This window comes from Lathyrus oleraceus, chromosome 1, assembly GCF_024323335.1.
Source record: "Lathyrus oleraceus cultivar Zhongwan6 chromosome 1, CAAS_Psat_ZW6_1.0, whole genome shotgun sequence".
In the NCBI taxonomy this organism is placed as follows: Eukaryota; Viridiplantae; Streptophyta; class Magnoliopsida; order Fabales; family Fabaceae; genus Lathyrus; species Lathyrus oleraceus.
This window is the reverse complement of record NC_066579.1, coordinates 425,149,304-425,172,013: the sequence shown is the minus strand read 5'-3', so window position 1 is coordinate 425,172,013 and position 22,710 is coordinate 425,149,304. Positions and strand designations below refer to the sequence as shown.

Below are 22,710 nucleotides of genomic sequence, written 5' to 3'. Positions count from 1 at the left end.
CTGAAAATAAAAAATACATTCTTTTTGAAAATTACTAATATTATTTCGAAAATTTGAAAAAACTAATTTATCCACACAAAAAAACCTGAACAAAAAATAACTTCAAATTTAAAAAAAAACATTTTTTTTACTAGAACTATAAAAATTATTCCGAAAATAAAACTAAAACATTTTCTTAAAAAAATATTTTTTTCAAAAATAAAATAAAAAAGTTTTTGCAATTGATTTACAAAATTTAAAGAAAATAACTTTAAATTTAAATAAAATAAAAAAGTTTCTGCAAAAATAAAACATTTTGGTTAATATTTTTTTACGAAATTTAAAGAAAATAACTTTAAATGAGTTTAAAATATAAAATTGATTTATAATGTGTATATGATAAAACTTGAAAAAATAAGTATATAAATTTAACACATTGAAATTTGGGTCCTCAATAACTAAACCACATTATTATTATTATTATTATTATTATTATTATATTATTATATTATTATTATTATTATTATTATTATTATTATTATTATTATTATTATTATTATTATTATTATTATTATTATTGATTGGTTTATATTTGGATAATAAAATGGATACACACTTTTATAATTTAGTTTTTGGATTGAATTTTTAAAAGTGGAATAATTTGGATATCAATTTGGTTAAGAATAATCGAATTTTTTGCACACCCCTAAGACAATACTTTAAGGAAGTGTATTTTTGGATTTTTTTTAGTAAAATATCATTTGTAACGTTTTTGTTGGTATAATTTTAGATGTAACAAGGCATTTTCGATTTTTTTAGATATATGGGATGCAAGGTGGAATGAGTATTCCCCTTTATATATATATATATATATATATATATATATATATATATATATATATATATATATATATATATATATATAGAATATATATATATATATATATATATATATATATATATATATATATATATATATATGAAGAGGAAATTATCTTTTTTCTCTTCATAGGAAGTTATATATAGTGCTAACTATTTGAATTTTATGATCTTTCACAATCAAATCAATCTCATTTAAATATATTTTAACTATAAAGGATTTATTAATGTACCTTATGATTTACTAGAGCATCTCGTGAAAAATGAAAAATATTCTAAAATTCGAAGACGCATCTTATATACACACGACTCATTTGTTTTTGAGTCACACTTAAATTTTATGATTAAATTTAATCCAAAAATATATTTTTGAAATGACTCTGAAAATACATTTCCATAATAGGGATGAATTTAAAGTCCTATAGATCAGTTCCGATAAGAATTGAAGTTTAATCCAAATTTATAAATCCTAAGAAAATATAGAAGAAGAGGATGATTAAAGAAACAACATAGATAAATATAGATCCTGTTCGTTAATGTCCATTTTTAATTAAGTTGAAAGTCGATATAATGAAATATGTATTGATTTTAGATTAAATTTATTTATAAAATTGAAGCATGACTAAAAAACAAATGACTTGTGTGTAAGTGATAATTCCAAAGATATATGTTAAAAGAAATTTCCTTAAATATATTATAGTATGTTAAAACATTTTAATTTTCAAAATAAAGAGTTTTGATTTGATTGTTTAGAATTTTTTGCAATATCTTATAATATTTCTAGAATTTGAAAATGACGGTGGGTTTGGTAGTTTGAAATATGTTCAAACCATAATGATTGTATTTATTTTACTTTTAATTTTGCCTAATGGTTGTTTTACCTTTAAAAAAGATAGATTTTTTTTGTATTTTTAAAAATGAAACAAAAATATTTTTCAAAATATTATAAGTATTTTAAAATTTTTTTTTATAAATTAAAAGACTAATTTTGATATACCATAACATAAATTTACATTATTGAAGATTAAGTAATAGTCAAAATTATAATTTTTTTTTTAAAATTCTATTTTTAAAATAATATTTATAAAAAATTATTTTAAATAGCTTCAAAATTTAAGTGAAAATATCTAAAATAATATTTTAATAATAACTTACTCAAATCAAATTTTCATTTAAAACTTTTCTGAAAATAAAATTTTAAATTTTTTTATATCAAAATATATTACACTATAAAAATCATAAAAAAAAATTGCCCTAAATCTCTTTTAAAAGTTTCACAACTTTAAGACTCTCATTTTCCAAATATAATACTTTCAATGTAGACCACAAATACATACATTTTTATACAATTGCCAACCTTTGAGTAAAACAAAATATCTGAATCTTCTTAGCCATATATCATTCAAATCACAACTCACCATTTTCCACAATTAATTATTTAATAAACTCTCCTTTTTTTATGGTCAAGATTCTAATTAATTCAATTTTTACTTTCCTAAGGATTGACAAAAAAAAATGGAAAATTAAAATTACAATATGCACTATAAAAAAATACTTATCTCTTCCTCTGCTACCTTATTTACGTGCCTTTTACACGTGAAGATTATTAACTGTCTTCTCTGCATGCTTTTTCATGTTTTTGATCACTTTGTATATTGATCAAACAATGTTTTCCATGAGGTTTTGGCTAGCTTTTGTGTTGGTTATTTTATCAGGAATTCTTGCAGCTTGTTTGAATATTGTTGAAGGAAAACCACATAGGATTCTTTTGGATACAGATGTTGATACTGATGATATGTATTCTCTACTATATCTTTTGAAGCTCAATACATCAGAGTTTCATCTAGAGGTTAATCACTGTCTTTTCTGCTTTTCATTCAGAATCATTAATATATGTATTTTTCAACTTTGTTATTGGTGTAAAGTTTCATTTGATTACGGAATTTTCGAGCAGGGAGTGACTCTGAATGCAAATGCTTGGACTAATGCTGGACATTCTGTGAATCAAGTTTATGACATACTTTACATGATGGGAAGAGATGACATAGCAGTTGGAGTCGGAGGGGAAGGTGGAATACTCCCTAATGGTACCATACTTCCAGATGTTGGTGGTTATCTTCCAATCATAGAACAGGTATGTTTGGATTATGCAGAATGCGAAAATGTGTTTCAAATAAGTGCTTATTTTTGTGTTCATGATTGAACCAGGGAATGACAACAGCAGGAAATTGCAGATACAGACAGGCCATACCTGTTGGTTTTGGAGGTCGCTTGGACGTCGATACTAACCTCGGCATTCGTAAAGCTTTTCTTCCGCAAGGAAAAAGGAGATATAGGCCGCTGCGACAACCGACTGCTCAGCAAGTGCTGATTGACAAAATATCTGCAGGTCCTATAACTCTGATTGTGATTGGAGCACATACAAATATAGCCATTTTTCTCGAAAATAATCCGCACCTAAAGAAGAATGTGGAACATATTTACATCATGGGTGGTGGTGTAAGATCGAAAAATCCCACTGGTTGTTGCCCGAAAGATGCTTCCGTTTCTTGCTTACCAAGCCAGTGTGGTGACATTGGCAATTTGTTCACAAATTATAAAGCTAACCCTTATGCGGAGTTCAACATATTCGGAGACCCTTTTGCAGCATATCAGGTTAGTCAACCTATCTGATACTACGATCTACAAAATTCGATGTTTATAACACGTAGATAAATCTATATATATAGTTTTGGTTATTGATGAAAAAGTAACATGTAGGTGATTCATTCTGGTATTCCTATAACTCTTGTTCCTCTTGATGCAACAAACACAATCCCCACCAATGAACAATTCTTCGACGAATTTGAAAAGAGTCAAGACACGTACGAAGCACAATACAGTTTCAAGTCCTTGAAAATGACACGCGATACTTGGTTTGACAGTAATTTTTATACGAGTTATTTTATGTGGGACTCTTTCACAGTTGGTGTAGCAGCTTCAATCATGAGGAACTCTAATAGAAACAAAGGAGAAAATGAATTTGCTAAAATGAAGTATATGAATATAACTGTAATTACTTCAAACAAACCTTATGGTATATCAGATGGATCCAATCCATTATTTGATGGCCTCGAAGTTCCTAAATTCAATCTCAAGAAAGGTTCTGTCCATAGCGGTCACATTCAACAAGAACTAACAGATCCATTTTGCTTTGTTAAGATTGGCACAGGGAGATGTCAGGTATACATATCGAATAACGTCTCGCTGTAAAAAATATTACAAATGCATCGAATGACGTCTCTCTGCTATTCCATATTGTATAGGATGGTTACACAAAGGAGGTGGATGGTCAAGACTCAGTTAAAGTACTTGTTGCCACAAAAGCAAAGCCTAACAAAGATAAAAAGAGCTTACTTGACAGAGAATTCTTCATAAGCTTCTTAAATGTATGTCTGTTTTTATATATTTGTGCATTGTTGTCGGGGTCTTAAAAACGATATCATGATGTTGGTATGTGAATTTTGCTTTCTGGTTTTTCATAGATTCTAAAGCAGCCAGAACAGGCAGGGAGGTTCAATTTCACTTCACAGTTTCCTTACTACGAAGAAATAACTTATAAGCCAGATCTCCAAAACAAAGTACTAGGGAAACCTGTTGTGTTCGACATGGACATGAGTGCAGGAGATTTTCTTGCACTATTTTACCTTCTTAAAGTTCCTGTTGAAATCATCAACCTTAAGGTATTTCGATTTTTCGTGCTTACTTGCATCATCTGAACTATTGACACATAGACTCACTCACATGGCACATTTCGTGTTTTAGGCAATCATTGTAAGCCCAACGGGGTGGGCAAATGCAGCAACAATAGATGTAATCTATGACTTACTGCACATGATGGGTCGCGACGATATCAAAGTTGGTATCGGTGAATTTTTTGCAATGAACCAATCAAACCCGAATTTTCCACCTGTTGGAGGTTGCGACTATGTTAAAGCCATACCTTATGGAAATGGCGGGCTTATTGATTCTGACACTCTATTTGGACTGGCTCGCGATTTGCCACGTAGCCCTAGAAGGTTGGTGCTTTCTAGTACAGAAGTTACTTTAGTTTCTTGCCTTATAAGTCTCATCAACTTTAGGTTGCAAAGAACATTATTGATACCATTATAGTTTTTTTGTGGGGAATGGAAGTTAGCATTACTCAAATAAATAATGGTACTATATGTTATCAATAAACTGTGTCAATATGAAATAAATAGTATCACCGTGTGAACAATATTGGAAATTATTGAAACTCAAGCAAAAGTTGATGACGTCTTTCAGAAGTAAAAGCTTGTGATCCTCCTCGTTCCCACGGTTGAGAAGGATACATTGTCATTTAACCATGAGGATAAGGAGAACCTAAAACTTCTACTTCCATGAAAGACAATGTTTGTCGTCGTTAGAGTCTCAAACAACTTTCAAGATAGGGGTCAACGGTGTATCACGTAACCGTAAATTATTTGTCGGTATCCTTTGGTTTTTGTGTTTTATGAAATGTGTGTAAGCGCACAAAATAATTTTTGGACATGTGAGTCAGGTACACAGCAGAAAACTCCGTGAAGTTTGGAGCGCCTAGAGATACGGATCATCCTGAACTCAGACAACCACTAGCTATGGAAATTTGGGAGTCAATATTGCAAACATTAGAACCAGGGCCCAAGATTACAGTGTTAAGTAATGGACCTTTGACTAATTTGGCAAAAGTTGTATCAGATAAAAACATAAGCTCCAGAATTCAGGTAAGTTATCAAATGAGCAGCAATATTCAGCTGAATAGAAATTTTATGGCATTGGATGAAAGTTAGATTTTAGTTAAGCATAAAACTGAATATTCTAACTTATGTATTTAACAGTTTGTGCATGCATGAATTGACGGCGAACTTGAAAAAAATGATGGTGTTCCACTGTGACTTTGATAAAAAATTACACTAGAACTTCAACAAAATCAGTGCATAGCTGCAATTTCGCCAAACTCGCCGTCATTTCAAAATGCATTTTGTTAGTTAAGAACTTAAGATGGTTATCACTTGTGGTAATTAGGCATAACAGGTCCGAAATGTTTCAGGAAGTTTATGTTGTGGGAGGACATATCAGCAAGAGTGGCAATGACAAAGGGAACCTCTTTTCTGTTCCTTCCAACAAGTATGCAGAATTCAATATGTTCCTCGACCCTTTAGCAGCGAAGACAGTGTTCGAATCAGAAGTTAACGTAACACTCATTCCACTCAGCATCCAGCGCAAAGCAAGTTCTTTTTCGAGTACTTTAAATTTGTTTAGAATGACACAAAAAACACCCGAGGCAGTGTTCTCCAGGCGTCTGCTTTCAAGGCTACTCCGTTTAAAGGAATCCCATCACAGATATCAACATATGGTATTGTTCATAACACTCCATAACTTTGGTATTGAAATTTACACGTTGCAAACTCAAGTTTCATCGTTCTAATAGGCCAAACTCCCTTTCTTAGAAATACAATCACTCGGTTTTCCATATAGTTTTGGTATGTGTTTGATGTTTATATCTTACACAGGATACATTCTTGGGGGAAATTCTCGGTGCTGTTGTTCTAGCAAACGGTCATTCATGTGTTCTAGACGCAAAATTTGAGTCGAAATCAGTGAAACTATTTGCAGAAGGGCTTGAATCTACCGACGGAAAAATAGTGGTGGATGATAAAAATGGAAAATTAGTGAGAATTTTAACTCATGTTAATGCCAAAACTTATCATGAAATATATGTAACGAGGCTAGGTGATTCAAACCAATCAGCTAAAGTAGGAAGCTTCAAAGAACAAAAGAAAAACTGGAGTTATCCACATGACACAAAGTGTGCACATCAACAGAAAACTACAAAGTCATTCACAGCATGATGTTTGGTGAGATGACACTACTACTGTGGGGCTGACATGTCTTATCTGGCTGAAAGCATCCTATGATAAGAACATTATAAAAAAACAAATTTGAAAAAAAAAAAGAACATATCTGTTGCTACACAAAAGAGAAATAAAATAATCGTATAATTTCAGCATTTACTTCTTCCTATGTGATTTGATCCATTAAGGAGTAGACAAAGGGACAATGCCACCACATCATGATTTGTTTTCTAAAGAATCATATCTCCTCAAGATTCTTCTTATCTTGCTAATCAATTTTAAATTATTATTAGCCGTCCTTAATTAGTTTCTTATTCCTTAGTAAAGTGACTTTACATCTCCCATTAGCTTATACAACTTTAATTTTCAACCACAAGGATTGCCAACTAATGACCTATAAGATGTTGCCATATAATGATAATGATCGAGTCGTCAAAATGATTTCAACTAGTCTACTCGGTTGGAAAAACCGAGTTCGAATTCTGACTTGAACAATCTTTGACTAAGTTGAACTCCGGATTACCAGAGCTCTTTAAGGAACTAGAGACTTAAAACGAAAGTCGAGTAGAAAGCTAATTTATCTTATACTAACGCCATTAACCTTCATTAAAGCATGAAAAATATTACAGATTATGAAAGTGTTTTCTTGTGAAGAACAAGGTACATTGGATGAAAACTTCTATCCACATAAAAATTGATACATTCACAAGAGACATAAGAGAAATAGATGATCCTCGACAGACAAGAGGATCATAATACAAGCATTTTTACATATCACTCACTTTAAAAACTCAGTTCCATCGTAGGGATCGAGCCGCCAGCTGCAACTATCTGCTGCTCAAGCTGCAATTAACATTCACACAAGAAACATAAATTGCAAATCCAGAACTGTAATATAATATAATGTTCTTCTACGGCTGAATTTTGTTATATAGTTACTTACCCTCAACAATGTTTCAAGCTTATTCTTAACAACAAAGTACTCTTGCTTCACTTGCTGTAAACATCTGCGGCAACTGCACAAATAGGAAATTATGCATGATCAGACCACGAAAATTAGTACAAAATTATGAAACTTTGTCCTTCAAACTTTTGCAGTTTAGAAGTCAAAATTATGAAAACAACTTACGCATCTATGTTTTGTTCCTCGCAGAAGTTGCGGAAAGCAATGCAGGCATTTTTCACCCCTTGTGCACCTATGCTGTTAAACAAACATACAAATTTATCTTAGGAAACTAAAAATATACGGTAGCACCTATGAAACACCGACACATACACGGACAAAAAACACGACATAGACACTGACACACTTTTTTTCAGAGGTGTCGGTGCTACAGAGGATAGCACCCTTAAACAAGTGAAAAAGCATGATTATTCTATTGCGAGATTAAGACGGTCTTTACTCAGAATAGCTACACACGAGGATTGCAAGTAGAGGCCAAATAGAACTGAATGGCACAAAAAGTCGTCCTATTTACTCATATTCTACAAGTTTGTACATTTTCTGACTGTCTTTAATAAAATTGTATGTATACCTTGCACTGCTACCCTTAAACTGGTGCACATGGGCATCAACTTTTTTGAAGTCAACACTTTGCTGCTCCCTACACATGTAAAATCCAATGAAAACCAAAGATCATGATGCACTTGTCCAAATTCATTATATTCTCTAAAAACCAACATGAAAAAAGGAAAAAGGAAGTACTCACAGAGCAAAGGACAGATCTTTGAGAATCCTCTCGGAATCATCAAAGAAAAGAGAAACAACTTCAAAAACAAACTCAGGGTTATTCTCATCTTGTAGCTGTTGAAGTTGCAGAAACTGACCATCTAAGAACCCCTTTTATTCACCATAAACAAAAGAGGAAAAAAAGAGACACAGAATCAAAAATCAAAAACAAAACATTCTAAATAACATCTATCAAACAAAAACAAAAAACACACATCCCATAAGAGACAGTATATGTTTGGTGGTCTAACTAACCTCCTCGAACATGGTTTTGATGTAGTCCATCCATTGTCTCCGCATCTGACCCACATCCATGTTTCTAAACAAACAAGTCACTTGTTATTGTTATGTCACTAATCACAAAAGAAACAAGTGACCCAGTTGAGTTAAGGTGTTCAAGTTTTGATCTTTAAGAAGAGGGTATACCTTGAAATTGAAGAAGAACCCACGTAGGCTTTCTCTCTCTCTCTCTCGCAAAGTTGTGATCTTTCTTTATAATATGAATGAGTTGTAGTAGGAATGTGTTGTGTTATGAAGTATAGGTCACAACAACAAACAAGACAGTGCTTGCGTGAGAAATGAAATACAATGTATTTCCCCTTCTTTTTAGGGTTGTGGCATATGAGTCATATAATTTAAAGGCTTGTTCCAAACACACTTTTTTTAAGACATTAATGTCTTTTATTGATGAGATTCATACATATAAATCAAATTATTGATCCCATTATTCATGCATATAAATCAAATTATTGATCCCATATATATTTGATATGATACTTGTAAATTTTAATTAAATTATTTGATTTTTAAAATGTTAAAGTAGGACTTTTAAGATAAATATTTTATATTTAATTTTTTAACTTATAGTTTAGTCAATATTTATTAGTTATCTATAAAAAAAAATTATCTGTAATTTAAAAATAGTGGTAGCTTTTCAATTTACACAAAATTTTTAAAAAATTTAATAACTCAATAGCATTTAGACATAACACGGTAAAAGATATCTTCCCTCTTGATCAGAGATAATAAATTTGAAATTGGCTATAAACATATAATGGTGTTAAATTATTTTAAGAACTTTTTCTACTATCTATTAAAGTTCTATCACTCGAGTGATTAGTATATTCAATTGCGTGAAAAAATATTCACTTTTTATATAAAAATCTAAAGAAACAAATTGTATAGAATTTTGAGTCAAATTTTAAATTTTTAACTTTTAAAAAAATAATTTATAAATATCAACAATTTATTTTTATTATAAACTCATACTCATTTATCTCGACCATAAATATAAGATGATTTACTCCAATCACCTAAATTTTTACTATTTCTATTAATAAAATTTTATTGCATAACATGTTTTCATTTCACCCTCTTTAAAATACTATAAAATTTGAAGAAGAAAAAAATATGCTTTGAAAAAAAAAGTGAGGGATTCTCATTCTCATTCCCGATCTCTATCTCTCTAAATTTTAAAGGGCAGTTAAGTTTCTAATAGTAATACTAGTTTAAAGACAATAATCACTAAACTATTAGATCATGTGTGAGGTTTTTTTTTTCAAACAATAATCACTCAAATTTTTAGTAATATATTTTTAACATGTTCAAGTATTAAACTCAATAATCATATAATGTGATTTGACAAAAAAATTATTGAAGTTATAGGATAGAAGCAACATGATAAATCTTTAGGAACAAAAATTATTGAGAATCTTATATTGGAACACAAGGACCACAAAACATGGGCATCTTTCTCATTCATGTGATTTGACATGATTCTATGTGATCCTTTCCTTTGGTCTCTTGGCTCTTCCAAGCTCCACCATCTCCATTATATATATACTTATACAAAATGTCTCATTGAAATTTTGAAGGTTGCGATAGCACCAAGTGTCCACATCAATAGTTCAACGTTTGCTTTTGTATTTTTCTCTTATTATTGGGATAACGGTTTTGTCTTGGCTTCACTAGTTGTAGAACTACTCAAGGAAGAGGTTGGAAATTGGAAGATATGAAATATGTCAATCATTTCAACAAATCTGCAAAATAGTACTTAATAAATTAGTAATTACCAATAGTTGATGATTTAATGTTGATGTTTCTTTTTTTCTATTAAAATATAGGATGAATTGTTGTATATATCATAGACAAATATGACAATTTTTTTAGTTGACAAAAATCGAACATTTTCATTTGTGACGTTTGCGTGCGAAAAAAGTTATTGGCTTACTTCCGTTTTTTTTAGTGCACAACCTTAACAACTTTGAATTTGAACTTAGCAAAAATATTAACAAGTTTGTTGGATGATAGATGTGCTTGAACTTGTAACTCATAAGATCTTATTATGATAAGTTATATGAGAAGAAAGATGTCTTCAACCACACCCTTTTACTAGTATGTCATTTGCTTCATGCGATTTTGATTTAAAAATACCCGAATAACTTCACCACAACTACAAGATCACTATAGTCATTGATTGCACCATCACTATTAATTTTGACCCACCCATCGGCAGGAGCCTCCCACACATTACAATGAATTCTAAGAGCATCAAAGTTATTGAGCATTTAATATCGGTCTTGCCATGTGAGCTCGAGCGGTGATCATTAGTAAGAAAGCATTTTCGAGCTACCTTCCATAGAAAAGTCTCGGTCTCTCAAGAACAAACCATTTTCATCAACATTTTAACAATCAATTATTTCACATTCTATTTTGTAGCATATGTAGTTGTAGACGAAAATTTTCCATCTTCTCCCTATTAAACAAGAGTATCATCCCCCATTAGAATTAGTTGTAAGCAGCACCACCCTACTTTTTTTAGAGAATTATTAGGCACAATGGTATCAAATCCATGAAGCTCACAATCATAGTTCAAATCAACATAACATCTAATCGATTTAGGGAGCCCGTTTACAAGCATTTATGGTATTATGAAGTTATGACAAAAATTAATTTGGAAATCACTTTAGAGCATTGCTCTTTCCACCCTTATATGTGCATGCTACACCCTTGAAAATCTGAAATTTTCCTTCATGCGTCAGAAGATTTATCTCTGAACGCATCCAAAATCACGTCAATCTTTTCTTTTATGAGTTTCACCCTAGTTTTAAAAAAATTATGGTTCAGAGATGCATCTCTGTATACTGTTCGGATGTATTCGAAGATGCATCTCCGAATAACCCTCTGAATCATTTCAGAACATTATCATTGTCCCAACATCGTAATTTTTTTACCAACTTATATTACAGTAAAATCAAAATAAAATAAAGTTATATTAAAGTTAAATGAAAGCATAAAGTCATACATTATTCTAAAAAGTCAAGACCATACCTAATATTTGTTTGAAAATACTAAAAAGTAATACAACCAAACTCGGCAACCATGTGCCCCACCTCCGCCTATATTGCACGACATTCCATAACTCGACAACCATGTGATCCACGAGGGTCTAATGGAGACTTCCATCCTTAAAGATTCTTGCCTCTATGATTCCTCTACCCATCTCCGCAACATACCAAACAGATCATCGTCACGCTCTCGACCTGCTTATTTTGAACCTTAAGTACCTCTTGGTTAGTTGACTTTGGTGGTCTTCCAGGAGTGTCTGGTGTCATGATAGGGTGTCACCCTATAAAACCATGTCATATTGCCCTCACTATAAGCCTAATGTACATGAGATGGCTCTCGGCGATACTCTTATGATACTAGATGACTCTCGAAATCATCTAGTATCGTCTATAGATCTCTACAGCGGACACTAGGAGAAGCATGCTCATGGGAAGGTTTCAGAATAATTTGCAAGTAGCCAAACTAGAGCTCACTCGCTCATACAGATAGGGATACATAAGAGATGATCCACATGCCAACCATTCTGGATATAAGGAAATAATGTGAAATTGATGTGTCTGATGGTGATCCTCGTATGGGCAGAAGAAAATGTCATCTGGTACCATACAGTCAAGAGAGACTCTAAATGGCCCAGCCGCACCATTCCCCATGTATGAAATAAAAGTGGTTGCATGTGACCAATCCTCATTGTAGGCAGGCGAAGCTTACCACCCAGTGATGCGTGGGAAGTGGCAGATGATCCACCCCTGAAAATGGTTCAGAGACAATATTAATAACAAGTGCAAAAAATGAATTATGAAAATATTAGTAACAAGAAATCATCGTAAGAAATGTGTAGCCCCATTTCATCTGCTTTTTCTTCCAAAGGCAACTCTCACCCATCTTCGAGTACAAATAAACCAAACAGGTGGCCCTCCGGTTGTACTCGTGAATCACAGTCAAGTCAGTGAAGCACTTAAGGTAGACCACATCGACATAGGTTGCACTTTTGTCCACAAGCATGGATGTTCCAACTAGAAATAAGAGGTAACACCTCAATACGCAATGTCGGTTGTATTCAACCAGCATATCATCGCCTACGACATCCAGGGCTCACTATAGATGTCTTTTTATAAAGTTTTTCCAAAAAATTAAACCAATCATGAGCACTTCTAGTGTCATGTGCCTCATATGGGGCCTTAGCTAGGTCAACCTCCAAATGGGTGACCATCATGTCGACCCCTTTCTCTTTTTTGATCCTCCTGTGGTCCAGTAATCTCACCATGATGGGAAGATGCATGAGGCATGATAAGTCATCCCAGGTAATGGTCATCTCGCTTATATGTAGGTGGTAATCTCACCAGTATGGATTTAATTAGTCGATAACATATGTATTGCAAAATAAAGAAATATGCCTCTCCATGTCAAACATGCCTAACAGCATACACTGCATAAGATGAAGTAAGGAGGTGTCAAATAAGCCTCATGGGTAACTCTCTAATGGGGCATCGGGATTGGCAGTGGCTTCTTTTTAGGCTTCAGGGTCAATAAGGGCTTTAGGAACTTCAGGGGCTTCATGAACTTTAGGTTATGGTGTTTGTGAGGCCTGAGAGAGTCAGCTACGAGAACCATATGGGGAAGAACCTCGGGGCTGCGAAGTTAATTCACCATCAAATGAGTTATCAGCAATGTGTGGCCTCGTGGTTCTCACTGCGGCCCTCTCACATCGTACTGATGCAGTTTATGACACACGTTCAAGCCTAATCTGATCAATGTTGTTTTCAGTCATTGCACCTGCGTTATAAATAAAGACATATAAAAATAGCATGTCAGGAGAAATTAGGGATGACAATTTGACTCATCCCCAATGGGCACCCGCAAAATTACCCATAATGGATAGGGTAAAAACCCGCAAAAACTGGTACGGGCATGGGCTCGGGTAATTAACCACAAAAATAAGTGGGTATGGGCACCTTGGTACTCACTCTTTCCCATACCCGCACAATATATATTTATGTATTTTTCATTTATATTTTTATATTTTAGTTTATATTGCTATATAAAAATGTATGTCTATCAATTTTAAAAAGTATATTAATGTTAAACCATTACATATTTAATATAAGTATTCGTTTGTTTCAACGATAATTATTTTTGAATTTTTTTAATGTTTTTTAAAATTTACCTAATAGGGCAACGAGTATGGATATGGCTACTTACATAGCTATATAGCGCGAGTATGGGCTATGGTACAAGGATTTTTTCAAATCACGGGTATGAGGATGAGTACTATAGTACCCTGACCATTGTCATCCCTAGGAGAAATTCAAAAAAATTCACAAAATCACCCATTTTTGCCCGAGTCTAACCCGAAGATGCATCTCCAAAAACAATGCATAAAAAATTCGGAGATGTATCTCTGGACACACCTGGGATTGTCTCAACCATAAAAGCCATGAAAAAGACGCCATTTTTGCCCTAACAGTCCCAAAAAACCTCAATGCATGTTCTTCTAGCCTACCAATTTCGTTTACACTACTACCTAATGTACCTAAAAGAACTAATGTATCCTAAAAAATTAACTACAAATCAAAACATAAAAAGAAAACAAAATTTTAAAAACTTACCAAATGAAAGTGATTGATGAGAATGAGAATCTTAAACGTTATGAGAGGATGGATAAGAGGAGAAAATCTCAATGATATAAGCTTGAATGAATAGATGAGGAGTTAAATCATTGCGAAGCTCAATTGAGTTTTTTTGAATTTTTTAGAAAATGAAGAAGAAGAAAGAGCGAAAGGTATGATACAGGATATGAAAGAAAAACGTCCAGAGATGCATTTTCGGACCATCCACAACTATTTGAATAAATGATATTTATGAAGATGCATCTTTAAACATACTTTTTAAGCATACAGAGATGCATCTCCAGATTAAATTTTGACATAATAGGGATGTCTTTTAAGTTTAGACTAAGAAATAGCTAAAATAGGTGCGTCCGGAGATACATCTTCGGATGTTAGGACATTATGTTATTTTCATAGTCGTGTGGGATATAACATTGGAAAGAACAATCCGCATTACTTTAAATCATCCACACATGATTTTTTGGAACAAATACAAGACTTACAAAGCCCTCTCCAAAATTTGGAGTCTGATTTTTCACCTCCGCCTTTGGTATCCCTATTAATCCACATATCATGTGAACAATTACATAAATCCCAAGAGAATTCTTCATGTCACCCCTAAATTATACCTGACATTCCTGCATACTTTCATATTGGTCAAACTGCCCCTGACTGAAAATTGAATGAAAATTCCGAACAAAATTTTCGATAGTCTTAACAAAATTTTCGGTAGTACATTTTAAATTTTTGGTATACCAGATATTTCAAAATTTCCGGTTTGTTTCATTAGTTTCCTAAAATTTGAAATTTACATGTTGCTACTAGAAATTTCAACCTAAATGAAATTTCCGATAGGGTTAAGTTTTAGATTTTTTGGACACTCAGGATTTTGCCAACATTTTTAGATGGTTGTGATTGCACCGACAATTTTGTTTAGTCCAGAGTAAATGCAAAGTTGTATAAATAAAGGGTCATATGTTTGATAAAAACATCTCAAAAAATGCTTCTTCTTAAATTTTTTATTAAGGCAGAACTGTACCTTAACGGAGCTTCACCTCTCGTAGAGTTTCAGCTTCCGGATGGCACCACATCTCTCGTCAGCCCGACATCCAAGTTGAATCAGTTATTGCTTGATACTAAAACTATGAAGGTGAGAAAGATCGAATTTCGTGAAGATTGGATTGATACTAACGGGAGGGTGAAATACAATCTTATTGAGTTGAAGACCGATGAAGATGTGATGGAAATGGAAAGATCATTTTGCCGTAGGATAACATTAGAGGTTGATCGAGTTAGATGTTAGGCATTTAAGACTTGTTGACGACATTGTGGAGATGGTGAATTATCCAAAATTATCTGATAGTGATTAGGTTTTTCTTATTTATTATTGTTTTCTTAAGTTATGTTTAAGTTAATGTTGATGTTGCATATGTATTTTAGTTAATGTTGATGTTTAAGTTATGTAATCAAAAATATTATGCAATAAAATGTTATGATGAAAAAGTCGGTAGAGTATACAAATAATATAAATAATTAATATTATACGAAATCCATGATATACAAAAGATGTCTAAATAGGCCCCTTACGAACTATGTCTGCAGCCCAAGATAATTCAGTATAAACCTCCCCGTATGGGTTTACCAAACCCATGACGTTATCCATAATAACTGCAATCATCTAGAGGCGATACGGGGCATCGACATATGCAACAAGAGATGACAGCGGCACATCATCAACAGGTACCTCAGCACCATAAGGCCCCACATCAGCAGTAGGTGGGATGATGTGGGGGTGTGATACACTGAGGTACCATTCTAAGTAACCATCCTCACACTGCGATGGGTGTTGAGCCATAACTTCCTAATCTCTAATGGCACAACCAGAGCTTATGAAGTTACTCTGAAACCACCAATAAATTCTTGTAGATGGTATATCCGGAACTGGTCGTGGGATACTTTGAACATAACCATATTTTGACAAACACCTCTCAGGCAAGTGTCTAACAACCATGGTTTCCCACAACATATTATCCGTGTATAATGACGACTCCTCGAACTCACGGTGGACTCTATGACCATTGTATGGTGTCTAGATGATATCATCTATAATAAACGTATCCAACATCCTTCTATACTCAGCAACACCACGGAGATGTGTCTGCCTGGCCTTCCATCTCTTCGCCCGTGGGGACCCCACTGGCCAATGTTGCACCCTCCTGTTATAAATGTTGGGGAAATGCTCGTATATCCAGCACTGATATCAAAACTGAGACGCATGACATAATAAATAAGAAATTTTATTTGTAATAATTAAATAAGAAATCAACAATAACTAATAATTTCAAGTATACCTGTAACAGACTCAAATATCCAGCAAGTTGTTTGGTCAATGAGCCTGCCCCCATACCCAATTGGTGTCCTCGAGCCTACTAAAGAGGCACACGTATCAGGCATCAATATAAACACCAAAATTGTCTGCAAAGAGAGTACATATTATTATATATAGCATGTATGCCTTAACGGCAACCTCATAACTCCCAGCTGTTACAAGCTCATTGTACGTTTTCCGAAGCCAAGACACACAAAGATGTGCACCCCTGTTAATGTCAAACTCCTATTGCATAGTTGCATCAAAGACTCCCAAATCTCGTGCAACAGTCTGAAATGCAAGGGACATGCTAAGTACGGGAGTCATCCAGAATCTACTGCTGATGGAGAGATGGAACAATAAAGAGACATCATCCATAGTGATAGTCATCTCTCTAAATGGAAGATGAAATGAAGATGTATCTTTGTGTCATCTCTCAACAAAATCACTAAGTAGTGAAGCGTCAAGCATTGTGAGGGAGTAATGGGCAAAATCAAGCAGCAGGAAGTCTTATATAATCCGACTAACCTGCTAAGGCATCAAAATCTTCATGAAGTCTTTCATCTATGACCTGTGCGATGGTACCTTCAGTGTGGGACGCTCATATGACAAATAAATATAAATAAATTAACATTTAACTTTCATGGCACAATAATAAACAAATTAGATTTAAAAATAAAAGACATTTACCTCTCCTTGTCATACTCGTAACGCCACATGGTCAGCATACTCGGTAAGTATTGACCGATCAATGGGTCCTCCAAAGAATCCTTCATTAGTATGCACAGAGGGATTGGTCGAAGGAGTTGTAACCTCCGTGTAAGCAGTAACATATGGGACCGAATTAGCAACATCAACATCTGACTGGACCACCCGAGCAACCTCCTCCAAACCAACCTTCTCAACAACAACTGGATATGCAACCTACTCATTCATTGGATCAACCACCAAATCAACCATTCCATCAACAACAACATCATCTAGCACCACCTCATCTCTAGGTTGTTCTACTGACCGTACCGGTCGACATCAAGTGCTATGAGGTGCCTAGAACTGACCTTGCTCAGCCAACCGCTTTCAATGTGAACTGGTTGGGGGAACTCGTCCAACCAGTATCTGGGTAGACTCAGTCTCATCATCCTTGGCAGCCCTAGCCTGGTCTACCGCTCGATCAACATCTCTCCCTGCAATAGTGTCGTCTCTGCCTCTGTATTTCACTATAAAAGAAGGAGAAATTTTTTAAAAAATTAGCAACTACCAGAAATTTTATACTTTCCGGAGTAAAACAATATTTTGGTACATATCAAAAATTTCAAAATTTCCAGTATAAATTTCCATGGTATATATATCAGAAATTTCAGAATTTCCGGTACAAAACCAGGTTTTTATAACTATCGGAAATTACAAAATTTCAAATATATTCAATGGGATTTTGTACCGAAAATATTGAAATTTTCGGTAAATATTTTATGAAAATAACGAAAATTTTGAAATTTCCGATACAAAATACCAAATTTTTTGAAAAAATTGGTATAATTACTCACTATTTTAAAAATTCCCAATATTTGCTCCAAATTTTCGGTATCGCCCCATCAATTTCAAATTCGCACATTTGGATTGTAAAATTCAAATTTTTTGGAAATGATTTTACAAGGGCATTGCCGTTTTTTCATACGCGATGTATCTTCGGACACACCTGCAATTGTCTCAGCCATGAAAAATATGCCATTTTTACCCTAACGGTCCCAAAAAAACCTTAATGTATGTTCTTCTAGCCTGCCAATTCCATTTACACTACTACCTAATGTATCCTAAAATATTAACTACAAATCAAAACATAAAAAGAAAAGAAAATTTGAAAAACTTACCAAATAAAATTGATTGATGAGAAGGAGAAACTTGAACGTTATGAGATGCTGAAAAGGAGGAGAAATAACTCAAATGATATAAGCTTGAATGAATGGATGACAAGTAAAATCATTGCAAAGCTTAATTGAGTTTTTTTGTTGAACTTTTTAGAAAATGAAGAAAAAGGAAGAGAGAAGGGCATGGCGCAGGATATGAAAGAAAAACGTTCGGAGATGCATCTCCGAACCACACACAACCATTTGAATAAATGGTATTTACGAAGTTGCATCTTCTGACACACTTTTTACGCATACGAATATGCATCTCCAGATTAAATTTTGACATGATAGGCGTGTCTTTTAAATTTGGACTAAGAAATAACTAAAATAGGTGCGTCCGAAGATGCATCTTCGGACGTCAGGGACATTATGGTATTTTCATAGTGGTATAGGACATTATGATATTTTTTGGAACAAATACAAGACTTACAAAGCCCTCTCCAAAATTTGGACTCTGATCTTTCACCTCCACCTTTGGTATCCCTATTAATCCATATATATTGTGAATAATTACATAAATCCCAAGAGAATTCTTCCTTCCACCCCCCAAATTATACCTGGAACCCCCCAATCTTTCATATTGCTCAAACTACCCCTGACTGAAAATTGAATGAAAATTCCGTGCGAAATTTTCGGTAGTTTTAACAAAATTTTCAGTGCTGTTCAAAATTTCCGATAGTACATTTTAAATTTCCGGTATACCAGATATTTCAAAATTTCCGATTTGTTTCATTAGTTTCTGAAAATTTGAAATTGACATGTGGCTACCGAAAATTTTAACCTAAATGAAATTTTCGGTAGGCTTATTTTTTGGATTTTTTGGACGTTCAGGAATTTGCCGACAGTTTTGGATGATTTTGATTGCACCAACAATTTTGTGTGGTCCAAAGTAAATGCAAAGTTGTATAAATAGAGGATCACATGTTTGATAAAAACATCTAAAAAAATGCTTTTTCCTCAATTTTTGATTAAGGCAGAAATGTACTTTAACGGAGTTTCACTTCCCATAGAGTTCCGGCTTCCGGATGACACCACATCTATCACCAATCTAACGTCCAAGTTGAATGAATTATTGCCTGATACTGAAACTAGGAAGGACAGAAAGATCGAGTTTCGTGAAGATTGGATTGATACTGACGGGAGGGTGAAATACAACCTTATTGAGTTGAAGACCGACGAAGATGTGAAGGAAATATGAGATCATTTCGCCGTAGGATAACAAAGAGGCCGGTCGAGATAGATGTTAGGCTTTCAAGATCCGTTGGTGACATAATGGAGATGGTGAAACGTTCAGAATCATCTGTCAGTGTTTAGGTTTTTCTTATTTATTATTGTTTTCTTAAGTTATGTTTAAGTTAATGTTGATGTTGCATATGTATTTTAGTTAATGTTGATGTTTAAGTTATGTCATCAAAAATATTATGCAATAAAAAGTTACAATGAAAAAGTATGAATAGTATACAAATAATATAAATAATACATAATATATGAAATCAATGATATACAAAAGATGTATAAATAGGCTCCCACAGGCTATGTCTGCAGCCCCAAATAATCTAGTATAAACCTCCCCATCTGGGTTTACCGAATCTATGAGGTTATCCATAATAATTGCAATCATCTGGAGGCGTTGTTAGGCATTGACATCAGCTCTAGAAGGCGGTGGCGATACGTCATCAACAGGTACCCCAACACCAGAAGGCCCCACATCAGTAGTAGGTGGGATGATGCGAGAGTGTGATACAGTGAGGTAGTACTCTAAGTAACCATCGTCACATTGCGATGGGCGTTGAACCATAGCTTCCTGATCTCTAATGGCATGACCGAAGCTGATGAAGTTACTTTGAAACCACGAATCAATGCCCGCGAATGGTATATCTGAAACTAGTCATGGGATACTTTGAACATAACCATACCATCGCAAACACCTCTCAGGCAAGTGTCTAGCAACCATGGTCTTCCACCACATATAACCTGAATAGAATCACGACTCCTCGAACTCACGGTGGACTCTATGGCCAGTGTATGGTTTCTAGATGACATCATTCACAATCAGCGCTTCGAGCCTCCTCATGTACTCAGCAACACCATCGAGATGTGTCTGTCTGTCCTTCCATCTCTTCGCCCATAGGGACTCCACTGGGAAATGTTGAACTCGCATGTCATAGATGCCGAGGAAATGCTCGTATACCCAACACTGATATCAAAACAGAGGCGCAACACATAATAAATAAGAAATGTTATTCGTAATAATTAAGTAAGAAATCAATAACAACTAATAACTTCAAGTATACCTGCAACAAACTCAAATAGCCAACAAGCTATTTGGTTTTAAAGATCGTCGTCACTCCAAGGGATGTATACAAATGTGTCAATACAGCACACCCCGGGCCCAACTGATGTCCTTGAGTCTACTAAAAAGGCACACATATCAGGCATCAATATAAACACCATACTTGTCCGCAAAGAGAGTACATGCTACCATATGTAGCATGTACGCCATAACGGCAACCTCATAACTCCCAGCCGCTACAAGTTCGTCGTACGTCTACCGAAGCCAAGACATACGAAGATGTGTGCCTCTATTAACACCAAACTCCTTATGCACAGTCACATTAGACACTTCCAAATCTCGTGCAACAGTCTGAAATGCAAGGGACATGCTAAGTACGAGAGTCGTTCAAAATCTGTCGTCGATGGGGAGATGGAACAATGAGCAGACATCATCCAGAGTGATAGTCATCTTCCTAAACGGAAGATGAAATGGAGATGTCTCTTTATGCCATCTCTCAACAAAAACACTAAGTAGTGGATTGTCAAGCATGGTGAGGGAGCAATGGACAAAATCAAGCAGCTGGAAGTCCCGTATAATCCAGTTGACCTGCTCAGGCATCGAAATCTTCGGGAAGTCTTTCATCTTCGACCTGTGCGATGTCACCTTCAGTGTGGGACGCTCCTATGACAAAAAATATAAACAAATTAACATTTAGCTTTCATAGAACAATAACAAACAAATTAGCATTTAGGTTTCATGAAAATATACGTCATTTTTGTCCTAACAGTCCCCAAAAACCTCAATGCATGTTCTTCTAGCCTACCAATTTCGTTTACACTACTACATAATGTATCTAAAACAACTAATATATCCTAAAAAAATAACTACAAATCAAAACATAAAAAGAAAATAAAACTTGAAAAACTTATCAAATAAAATTGATTGATGAGAAGGAGAATCTTGAACTTTATGAGAGACTGGAAAAGAGGAGAAATAACTCTAATGTTATAAGCTTGAATGAATGGATAAGAAGTAAAACCGTTGCAAAGAAGAAGGAAGAGGGAAGTGTATGGTGCGAGATATGAAAGAAAAACGTCCGAAGATGCATCTCCAGACCACCAACAACTATTTGAATAAATAATATTTACGAAAATGCATCTTTGGACACACTTTTTACGTATACGAAGATGAATCTTCAGATTAAATTTTGATAAAATAGAAGTGTCTTTTATATTTAGATTGAGAAATAACTAAAATAGATGCGTCCAGAGATTTATCTTCGGACACTATAGACATTATGGTATTTTCATAGTAGTGTGGATATAACTTAAAAGAACAATCCTCATTACTTTGAATCATCCACACGTGATTTTTTTTTGGAGCAGATACAAGACTTACAAAACCCTCTCCAAAATTTGGACTATGATACTTCACCTCACCTTTGATATCCCCAACCACCTTTCATCAGACTAGTTGTATTTATATTAACTCTCCTACAACTTTCGTTGCAAATGTTACAAGAAGCCAAATGCACTTTTTTATATCATTTGAAACTCCACAAAGAAAATCTTGCAAAATCTTCTTGAAAAAGATAAAGTTTTAGCTTCTAGTTAACGAGCTTGTTATCGACTTTGTCAAAACTGAATTGGAAACAATTGCTTGCAAACTCTTTTATGAAAAAGGGGAATACTGAGATACTTTCCAAGATCACCGGTCATTTGAAAC

At 34.0% G+C, this 22,710-nt stretch overlaps 2 protein-coding genes across 3 annotated transcripts; one reads left to right on the top strand and one right to left on the bottom strand.

Annotated features, from left to right (window-relative positions):
• Window positions 1-2,356: 2,356 nt before the first annotated feature.
• Window positions 2,357-7,055, top strand: LOC127078988 (nucleoside hydrolase 3). The gene is made up of 10 exons (XM_051019407.1): window positions 2,357-2,707; window positions 2,813-2,992; window positions 3,067-3,513; window positions 3,619-4,080; window positions 4,164-4,286; window positions 4,383-4,580; window positions 4,663-4,916; window positions 5,420-5,621; window positions 5,948-6,253; window positions 6,411-7,055. The coding sequence occupies exons 1-10, from the start codon at window positions 2,492-2,494 to the stop codon at window positions 6,747-6,749; spliced, it is 2,727 nt and encodes a 908-aa protein (XP_050875364.1). The 5' UTR covers window positions 2,357-2,491; the 3' UTR covers window positions 6,750-7,055.
• A 273-nt stretch (window positions 7,056-7,328) lies between these two features.
• Window positions 7,329-9,210, bottom strand: LOC127078995 (histidine-containing phosphotransfer protein 1). 2 transcript variants are annotated; one of them, XM_051019416.1, is made up of 7 exons: window positions 8,908-9,210; window positions 8,737-8,800; window positions 8,462-8,592; window positions 8,288-8,356; window positions 7,882-7,953; window positions 7,696-7,768; window positions 7,329-7,595 (listed from the first exon to the last, which is right to left on the bottom strand). In XM_051019416.1, the coding sequence occupies exons 2-7, from the start codon at window positions 8,794-8,796 to the stop codon at window positions 7,536-7,538; spliced, it is 465 nt and encodes a 154-aa protein (XP_050875373.1). In that variant the 5' UTR covers window positions 8,797-8,800; window positions 8,908-9,210; the 3' UTR covers window positions 7,329-7,535. The 2 variants fall into 2 exon arrangements, with proteins under 2 accessions (XP_050875373.1, XP_050875380.1); XM_051019423.1 differs by having other exon boundaries at window positions 8,737-9,143.
• Window positions 9,211-22,710: the final 13,500 nt, after the last annotated feature.

Coding starts and splice junctions, on each gene's coding strand:
- LOC127078988 (XM_051019407.1), top strand. CDS start 2,492: ATGTTTTTGATCACTTTGTATATTGATCAAACAATGTTTTCCATGAGG. Junction 2,708..2,812: donor CATCAGAGTTTCATCTAGAG/GTTAATCACTGT, acceptor ATTTTCGAGCAG/GGAGTGACTCTGAATGCAAA. Junction 4,287..4,382: donor TCTTCATAAGCTTCTTAAAT/GTATGTCTGTTT, acceptor GGTTTTTCATAG/ATTCTAAAGCAGCCAGAACA.
- LOC127078995 (XM_051019416.1), bottom strand. CDS start 8,796: ATGGATGTGGGTCAGATGCGGAGACAATGGATGGACTACATCAAAACC. Junction 8,593..8,736: donor TCAAAACCATGTTCGAGGAG/GTTAGTTAGACC, acceptor GGTGAATAAAAG/GGGTTCTTAGATGGTCAGTT. Junction 7,954..8,287: donor TTTAAGGGTAGCAGTGCAAG/GTATACATACAA, acceptor TTTGTTTAACAG/CATAGGTGCACAAGGGGTGA.